At 37.5% G+C, this 10219-nt stretch overlaps 2 protein-coding genes across 2 annotated transcripts; both read right to left on the bottom strand.

Annotated features, from left to right (window-relative positions):
- Positions 1-404: 404 nt before the first annotated feature.
- On the bottom strand, positions 405-1427 carry LOC130996621 (uncharacterized). Its single transcript, XM_057921919.1, has 2 exons — positions 779-1427; positions 405-684 (listed from the first exon to the last, which is right to left on the bottom strand). The coding sequence occupies exons 1-2, from the start codon at positions 1133-1135 to the stop codon at positions 562-564; spliced, it is 480 nt and encodes a 159-aa protein (XP_057777902.1). The 5' UTR covers positions 1136-1427; the 3' UTR covers positions 405-561.
- On the bottom strand, positions 1213-2151 carry LOC130998435 (uncharacterized). Its single transcript, XM_057923851.1, has 2 exons — positions 1519-2151; positions 1213-1437 (listed from the first exon to the last, which is right to left on the bottom strand). Exons 1-2 carry the CDS (start codon positions 2149-2151, stop codon positions 1213-1215), a joined length of 858 nt encoding a protein of 285 aa, XP_057779834.1.
- Between the last annotated feature and the right edge of the window lie 8068 nt (positions 2152-10219).

The following is a 10219-nucleotide window of genomic DNA, read 5'->3' as shown; positions in this document are numbered from 1 at the left end:
AAGGAAAGATGGCGAGTGATCATTGGTTATTACAACTGCAAGACTGAGTGTACGGTGTTTTGGTGGAAAGATTGTTAAATAAATATAATGTTCGATAAAAAGTTCGAATGCCTCAATTGTTGCTAACATCAATTTTATTTTATTTTTGATAAATTACTCCATAGTAAAATAAAAAAATTTAAAGACCGCAAACAGTGAACTCGAACCCAAAACCTCAGACCTTAGATATTAACCATTTTCCGCTAGTTAGGCCAACACACACAAGGTCAGATTTTTTTTTTTTGATAAATTACATGAGTAAATAAAGAAATTTAAAGATCACACAACATTAGACTCAAACTTATAATCTCAAGCCTTGGGCCTTAACCACATACTAAAGGTCAGTAAATTTTGACTTGCGGTGATAGCAATGAAGACTAGATGATTTTATAATCAATAAATATATAAAACATATGATTAAGCAAGGCCAAAAAATCAGATACAAAATGACAGAAAATTAAGAAGCAGATCTACACAATCTGCTTAAGAAAATGGCCACGAAACAAAATATGACTAGTAATATCATAAGCCAACTTGGGATTCAAACAATTGGTTCTTTTGTTTTTGAGATATTTGATTGCTCAGATTCAAACCATTGGATAAAGTAGAATCAGATGTAAGGGATGCTCTCAATATGCCTAAAGCCTGCACCACCAAAAAAATAACAAATGGAGTAGTATATAATATGACCAGAAAATATGACATGACCAAGAAATTCAAAGATTTCAAATTATATTACCTCTTTCAACCCAATTTGCAGTTCAACTTCTTTGACATCAGACATAGGGATTTTCATCTCGTTGAGAAAGGAAAGCGCCGAAGTAATGCAAAGAGGTGTAACAGTTAAATCATCGGTCACCATGAAAGTTCTCGGTGCCTTGAGGTATTTCCCCCGGCCATTTGGAAACTTCACAGAAGAAAAAAGATTCAACATATCTTGGTAGAAACCAGGCAAGCCTTCTTCAGGGAGAGGAAGAATGTGGTTTTCGGAAACATAGCCGTGAGGTATCTTGGGCTTGATTAGCAAGTTTCTTGCACCAGTCTTCAAATATTTGCTGTGTATATGATCAGCCACACTCATGTATAATAAGTCCATACACTTATTAAGAGAGTTACTCGCTAGAAGGCGCTGCACGCCTCCTAGTGGGATTATGAGGAAGCTGAACAGAAGCTCTACGAAATCTTCCTCAGCTTGAGCATACAAGACCTTATTAGTAGATTTTGTACAACCAATCTCAAAGTCATCTCCTTGGAGAATGTTGATGCATTTTCAATTTGATCCGATAAAGTCATATGTTGAAGTTTTAATGTTGTAGATTTCATCTGTCCTGTTTTATTGAATATGACATCCGACAATGGGGTCGAGGACATCAAGGAAGCCTTGAGCAAAGCCATAACCTAATATATATCATAGTAAAATTACTACAAGTAACCAACAAAAAGTTAAAGAAAATTGTTTGATATAGGAATAAGACTAACCTCAGCGTACCCAAAAGTCACATTTACTTGCTTGGCCTTGTCCATGTCTGTAATGCCAATAAAGCTGACAATCTGCAACAGCCCCGAAGAAGTAGGAACTATACGTAGATCATCAGTGACAACGAAAGACGCTGTATTAATGGTAAAAACTTCATCATCACAACGAGCAGTTGGAGTACCAGCTACTTTTCTTTTCATTGAATGAGATTTGCTGTAGTAGCATGCTATGACATTATCATAGTACATGCTTGCGCTGTTGAAATGATCGCAGTCCTTTTCACAAACGAAGTACTCAGCTGGCGGGGAATCACTAACATCAAGCTTTAGCCTTTTACGTTGATCATCGGATGAACTTCGTGGATGGAGCAGAATCGACTTAGCACCTTTTGTCCAAAAATGGACACTATCAAGATTTTCTAAACCATTGTACAAAGTGGTTAAGCTTCCAAACACAGGCTGTTCATCTTCATAGTGCTTCCTCAAGATTCTCACGATCGTTCCCAATGGCAATGTGAGGAAGCTCAACAACACATCTGCAAAGGTGCTGTCGACATCTGCGAATAGAACCTTCCTTTTCTCTTCATTCACCATAGCTTTCAACGAGAACGTAACATCCTTCTTGGAATCAGACATCCTGAAAGTAACCGTGGTGCAAGGGATGAAATTACAGATGAAGATTTCAAAACCAACCTTCTGCTTTCACTCCTTATTCACAACTCACAAGTCCCACTCTCACAGTCTCACATTCCAACTCCATTGTCACATGTCATCCAAAATAAAACAACATAGATGAACACTGCAATTGTGGAATCTCAACCACATATTACAATTTACAAGTGAAGATAATCCCAAGTCTAGGAATTTAAGTTTAAAAGCGATACAAAAATCTAAAGGCAAATTTTTGTGTGCACAAGCTGAGTGAAGTGAACTCGTTGGATTGATTAAGCTTAACAAAACATCTACAAAATAAGCTTAACAAAACATCTACAAAATGGCGGTTTCTGCTAATAGCACCTTAGTTTTCTCGTTCACTTTCAATAAGAAGTCTACTTCTTCAGCATCAGACATTTTTGGTGATTCTACAAATGCACGAATCTGTTAGCAAAGCAGAGTAAAATGCAAAGTAAAAGGTAGACATTTATCAAATGAGGATGAATGCAATAAGGTATTTACTGAAATTTCTAGAACAAACAGTTCTTTTATCTAACCTAGAACTATGAGATTTTCCCTGAGGAGGAGCTGGAGAGCAATTAGCTGCGGTGATTGTGTGTTAGCTCTACTAAAAACATCAATTTTAAGAGGTTTTTAATCGATTAATATCGAACCACGACTTACCTAATCACAATGAATTGGGGATTTTCAGCGACTGAAGCAAGAAAATCGAGTTTGAGTGGCGAGATTGTGGGACGAAGAGGATTTTGATGACAATAGGAAAGCGATTCGGCAAACACGCAGAAGAAGGTAGCTGAGCGCGGCGGAGTTCGGGTGGCGGGGCTGGCGGTCTTGAGCTGCGGCGGCGATTGGAATTTCAAAGTGAAGTAGAAAAGGCGCTTCAACAGATGGGAATAATATCAAAAAAATTTATCAATTTTAATTGCATTTAGGAGTTTTTGGCAAATAAAATCATGAACTATTTTGAGTTTGCAATTTTAACGCGACTTTTGAAGTGTGACAAATTTCAATTGTAGTGTTGAATTGGAACTTATGTGAATTAGTAAAGACGGCCCATTTTTATAAGGCTTAAATGACTTCCTTTAGCACAATTTCAATTAATTTTGTCTCTAAATTATAAAAAGATTGTATCATATGTTTGCACTATAATTTACAACGTTGTACCATGAATATGTAGCGAACTAATCCACATAAACTCTAATTCAACAATCTGACAACCGAAAAAAATGGAGGGACAAAATTGCAAAAATTGAAAAGGTGGTGATTTAATTTGCCACACTTGAAAAGTCATATTAAAATTACAAATTCGAAATAGTTCGTGATTTTATTTGCCAAAATCCCTTGCTTTTATTAACTAGTAGTTCTAGTTTATCTGTCTCTCAAAAGTTTGCTCCAAGAGAAATAATACGAAATTTAATAAAAATTGATAAAAAAATTTAATAGTGTGATCATATATAAAAATAATATTTAAAGAATTGTAATTATAAAGTTGATGTTAAATCATATACAAAAATAAAAGATAAAGATATTGGGATAAACTTTTTGAAGATATCTCAAAAGTAAATTAGGACAAACTTTTTGAGCACGATCTATTATTATTCTTTCTTTTATTTTTATTTTTCTTTTTTAAATATATTTTGATTAATTTATAAATTATATAATATGTATTCAAATTAAAAAATACGATAAAAATTTTAATTTGATATATATTATATTAAAAACAGATGTAAAATAAATTTAATACTCCATAAGGCTCGAACTAATTTTTCTCTCTCTTTATATTTTTGCATATTAGTATCTTTTATACTATCTTTTAGTTTAGTTTATTTTGTTTTCTATATTTACTTTTATTAGCTTTATTTTATTCTCTTTTCTAAAAAATGGAGCTTCACTGCAGAAAAAAAATGATATTAGTGGATTAGCTAGAGCTTTGATGCCTTGTGCAGTTGGTGATCTATATTTCTTGTTCCAAGGCAAACTCGAGTGGGTCTCGGAAAATGGTAGGGCAATCAAATTTTGGTTAATTAATTAATTTATTGCTCATAAAAGGGATTGAATGAAGGACTCTTGGATTCTTGGTTAACTTCTGCAGTTTCCATTGAAAAGGGCGTCAGCTGCAGAAAATTCTAGAAATCAACAATAGGCTGAGGTCTATATATATATGAATGCATACTATCTGCTTGTAAGTTGGACTACGTTTGTTGATTTCTTACTCTCATAAATTAGTCCAAAACTTCTTCCTTTAATTAGCAGAAATGTCTGATGCAAGTGAAGATTTCAAGTTCTCATTGAAAGTGATGATCGATAAAAATAAAAATAAGGCGATCTTCGCAGAATCCGACAGCCATTTTGTCGACATTTTGTTGAGCTTCCTGACTTTGCCGTTGGGAAGAATCATCAAAATCCTCGACAAACACTACGGAGACGAGGCGGCTGCCATCGGAAGCTTAAGCAGCTTGTATCGTAGCGCAGCAGATCTCGATTGCTCCCATTTCTGGACGGAGGGTGCCAAGAAGGCTCTGCTCAATCCAACAAGTTCATTCGAAGACGAAATCAAAGCGTTGAAACTGGATTTCGCTGATTCTCCGCCTGCTGAATATTTCAAATGTAGCAAGTGCCCTAAAAGTGGAAAGGGAGCTGATAAGAGGTGTGAAACTGCTAGTGGTGGAGTCTTCACTAAGCTTAAAGCATCTTTCATGATCTCCGATGATCTGAGGATATTGCCAAATGACAAAGCATACTCAACAACTATCAACTTACTTGGCATTACAGACGTGGATAAGGCCGAGGCGATTGATGTGGATTTTGGGTTGAGTGAGGTGATAATCTTGTCTCTCGTATCTCAATCTCCCTTCTATTTTTGTTATAACTACTTATGTATGGTGTATTTTTATTGTTAATTAGATTTTGAATTTGTTGAAGCACTACTACAAATTTGCCTTTCTATTATCGTAGTCTATTCGTATAGACTACACCTTAATGTAGTGTATGAGTGCTTTTATACGATTATATAGAAGTAGTCTAAAGTAGTAAATTACTATGATTGCCGTAAAACTGTTGTGTATGATCGTCTTTTTGAAACCTTTGTCTACAATGTATTCGTGATTGTAGTCTATGTTCATGTTGTTCACAAACATTGTCTACTGAGTATGTTTTATGTAGTGTATGAGCACATTTATTTGATCTAAATCGTAGTGTATGAGCACCTTTATTTGATTTAATACTATGAGTAGTCTAAAGTAGTCAATAACTACAAATTGTAGTCTATGATCGAGTTTTTGAAATCTCTGTCTACAGTGTGTATATACATGATTTTGACTACGTTTGTTGATTAGATCATGAAGTTGTTGAAGGCTTCTTTGACGTCCCCAACTCCATTGTCGGATGTTGTCCTAAATCAAACGACACAAACGGACTACGCAGCCATGGCATCCCAACAGCTGCTGGCAATGGAAGAAAATCCCAACTGTAAGAATTTAAGTTTGAAAGTGATGATACAAAAATCTACAGGTAAGTTTTTGTATGCTCAAGCTACGAATGATTTCGTAGAGTTCCTATTTAGTTTCCTCAATATCCCATTAGGAGGAGTCGAGCATCTTTTTCACGGTAGCACTCATGTTAAGTCTATAGACAAGCTGTACCTCAGCACATCCCATCTTGTCGAAGACGAGCATTTCAAGAGCTCGGATACGAAAAACAGGCTCATCAAGCCCAGTGTGGTTTATGACTGTATCACTCAAGCGCCCTCGCCTAATTTCTCGTGGCTTTGTACTCACAAGTTTCCCAATGGCCACGGGAGCTATGTTGAAGGGCCGCGGACTTATCACGTGCAGGATGATTTAACTGTTTCGCCTTTTTGCTTTGTCTCGGTTCTCTCGAGTCTCGTTGAGCAGAACGTACCGGTGAGGGATGTCGAAGAACTGGAGGTCCATATAGGATTGAAAGAGGTGATACAATTTGAGTAAGATATGATGTTTTTATGTATGTATTTGTTTAGATGTTGAGAGTAATTAAGTTTTTTTTTTTTTTTGAAATGGTGCAGGCTTGTGGCCTACTGAAAGCCTCTCTCACATCCACTGCTGCTATCACTGATGCTCTGCTTAACATTGGTGATGGTGTGAACAAGTAATGCAAATTCAAATCAGTTGTTTAGTCTTCTTAGCTGCTGGAAGAATTGAGGCAATTTTCAATGTTTTGGGTACCAACTGTTTGTTAAAATGCTTGATCCATTTTTTCCTTCTACAATATGCAACGATGTTACTCCCTCCGTCCCACTGTAAGTGAGACCATTTTTTTGGACACGGGAATTAAGAAAGGTGTATTTTGTTTGTAAGTGAAAAAGTGAAAATGTGTTAACTTTTACCCAAAATGAAAAAAGTCTCACTTACAGTGGAACGCCCAAAATAGAAAGAGTCTCAGATACAGTGGGACGAAGGGAGTACTTTACAACAATTGTTATGGACCGTGGTGCTTGATTAAGGGACATCTTTCTAGTAATAGAATGATTGATAAAGAATTTATGTATTTGTTTGGGTTATTAGTCTATAAATACATAAATTTTTTATATTTTCTGTTCACAAATACATGAATTTAGCATTTTTTTTATATCGACAGGAAAAACTCTAATTTGCTATTAATGTGAAGGTCGGAAGAAGTCATCTTGTATGTGTCCTAATATCAATTTTATTATTTTAATAATTATTAAAAAATAAAAAATAAAAAATAAAAATTACTTTTATATATTACAAACTTTAATTAATATTTATTAAAAAATTGAAAATTTAAAATATTATACCCTAAACAATCCATTCAACTAAATATTTTTAAACTAAAAAATCCGAATTAAATGTTCAATTAATATTATAAAATTTAATTAAATAAGTGAATCTTAAATAATAAGAAAAATATGTAAAAAGATTAATTTAAAAAATTTAATGATATCAAAATTAGGATATAGGATTTCAAGTAGTGGGCCGGCCCACTCCCGCTTAATAATTTATTTTTCTCTCTCTCATAAAAACGGAGAGGGCGCCAACGACAGTTAGGTTAAATTCTTGCCCACAAAAGTAAAAAGGGGGGAAAAATCTTGCTTCCATTTGTCAAAAATTTCATCGTTTGCGAAATCAACAAAAGAATTCCACCGCTTGCAGCTCTTATACCAGCAGAATGTCTGACGATGTGAAGAAGGATGTTACGTTATCGCTGAACGTGATGATTCACAAAGAGAAAGCAAAGGTACTCTTCGCAGAAGCCGATAGCCATTTTGTAGACATTTTGCTAAGCTTCTTGACTTTGCCGTTGGGGAGAATTGTCAAAGTTCTCAACAACCACTATGGAGACGATGCAGAGGCAGCCACCATTGGAAGCTTAAGTTGTTTGTACCGTAGCTTAGCAAATCTCGATAGCTCCCATTTCGTGAGTAAAGGTGCTAAGCAGACTCTGCTCGATCCAATCAGTTCGTTTGAAGCTGAATACGGGAAGCTGAAATTGGATGTCAGTGATTCTCCTCCTGCTGTGTATTTCTACTGCACCTGTTAGTAAAAAAAATGGAAGTAGGCTGCCACCAACCTTCTTCACCAACCACCTCCACCATTGCCACCTACCACCATCTGCCACCTACCACCTCTCATCCCCTATAAAATCCTTCCTCGCAGCAGCATCACAACACACCAAAACAACTATCAAACAAAGCTTTCAGCTAAGAAAGATAGAGAGAGAAATAGAGAGAGAAAAATCTTGTGAGAGAAAACTTCAGTGTGGAAGTTATACACGAGTGATAAAAGTGAGTTGAGAGATAGCCTCTGCGTAGGCAGATACAAAATACAGTGTGGTAATTTTGTTGTACTCCTCCTTTTGAGATTCTCTAATATATTGGTGTGGGTCCGTGGACGTAGGCAGTTTGGCCGAACCACGTTAAAAATATCGGTGTCATTTATTTTTCTCGTTTCATATCGGTCGATATCCAAAATGTTGCGTCTAATTTCCTAACAACTGGTATCAGAGCCACGTTGGTGGCGAAATTTTTTTTTTCTTGCGCCGGTACTATTCACGTGAACAGTGTTTCGTGCGCAACGGTAATTATTCTTTTAAAATTCTTAGTATGCTCTGTGGTTGCAGTGTAAACTGAACCTCCACATCAGAAACGAATTTTTTGAGAAAATTATCGTGTTTTTTGATCGAGTGGGAGCAATGTCGACAGACGATAAAATTTCCAAAATGGAGAAATTCAATGGTGTGAATTTTGGATTTTGGAAAATGCAAATGGAGGATTACTTGTACCAGAAGGACCTGTATAAGCCCTTGAAGGAAAAGCCAGTGGATATGAAGGACGACGAGTGGGAGGTGCTTGATCGAAAAGCACTCGGCGCAATCAGACTGACCTTGTCAAAGTCAGTCGCCTTCAACATAAAGCATGAGAAGACAACAGCGTCTCTCATGAAAGCTTTATCCAGCATGTACGAGCAGCCGTCTGCAGCAAATAAAGTTCATTTGATCAAGAAATTGTTCAATATGAAAATGACGGAGAGCGGAAGATTTGGAGAACATTTGAACGAGTTCAACGAAGTGACGGACCAACTTACCACGGTGGACATCAAATTCGATGATGAGGTCCGGGCTTTGTTAATTCTTGGGCAGTTACCTGAGAGCTGGAATGGCACAGTCACGGCCATTAGCAGCTCTGCCGGTAAGTCCAAAATGAAGTTCGATGATGTCGTGAGCATGATCTTAACCGAGGAGATCCGGAGGCAGTCAGATGTAGTCTCCACTTCAGGTGCCGCTTTAAATGCAGAAAGCAGAGGCAGAAACTCAAACAGAAGTCAAGGGCGTGGACGGAGCAAGTCAAGGAATGGCAGGCAGAGCTCCAGGATCCACAAGAATTCCAACAAATCAAAGTCTGTTGAATGTTGGAACTGTGGTCAGGTCGGACACTACAGAACGCAGTGTAAAGTACCTTCAAAGGGAAACGAGACAAAGACCGAAGCCAATGTTGTGGCTGAAGAAGAAGGCGATGCCTTGATATGTTCCATGGAGAAAAGGGCCGAGTATTGGGTCATAGACTCTGGAGCATCTTTCCATGCCACCTCGAATCGAAATTCCTTCATAAATTACATGTCGGGAAATTTCGGAGAAGTATATCTCGGAGATGATCACCCATGCAGCGTGGTGGGCATAGGAGAAGTACAGATCAAACTCAATGGATCTGTATGGAAATTGAAGGACGTGAGACACATTCCAGAGTTGAGGAAGAACTTGATCTCCGTCAAGCAATTGTCAAGAGAAGGATGTGATACACACTTCTCAGGTGATTATTGGAAAATCACTAAGGGCGCAATGATTCTTGCACGTGGCAAGGATACTGGAAGCCTATACACAACGATGAATGCGTGTGTGACAATTGCAGTTGCTGATAGCAAGAAGAATGCAAATTTGTGGCACCAAAGACTTGGGCACATGAGCCAGAAAGGGCTCAAGTATATGCATTCGAAAGGGAAACTACCAGAGCTTCAGTCTGTTGATATAGACTTTTGCGAAAGTTGTATCTACGGGAAGCAGAAGAGGGTGAGTTTCAATACCAGTGGTAGAACTCCGAAGCAAGTAAAGCTTGAGTTAGTCCACACAGATGTTTGGGGCCCAGCAGCAGTTTCATCCAATGGCGGAAAGTCTTACTTTGTGACTTTCATCGATGACCACTCGAGAAAGGTGTGGGTTTACTTCTTGAGACACAAGTCAGAGGTGTTCGAGGCGTTCAAGAAGTGGAAGGCCATGGTGGAAAATGAAACTGGCTTACGGATAAAGAAGTTGAGATCCGATAATGGTGGAGAATACGAAGATATGGCGTTCAAGAAATTTTGTTACCAGGATGGCATCAAGTTAGAAAGGACGTTGCCAGGGACACCACAACAAAATGGAGTTGCAGAACGCATGAACCGGACGTTGACAGAAAGAGCTAGGAGCATGAGGATACATGCAGGACTGCCAACACAATTTTGGGCAGAAGCTGTCAACACAGCGGCATATCTCGTTAACC

The sequence above is a fragment of the Salvia miltiorrhiza genome, chromosome 8 (assembly GCF_028751815.1).
Source record: "Salvia miltiorrhiza cultivar Shanhuang (shh) chromosome 8, IMPLAD_Smil_shh, whole genome shotgun sequence".
Lineage (NCBI taxonomy): Eukaryota > Viridiplantae > Streptophyta > Magnoliopsida > Lamiales > Lamiaceae > Salvia > Salvia miltiorrhiza.
This window is presented reverse-complemented; position numbering and strand designations above follow the sequence as displayed.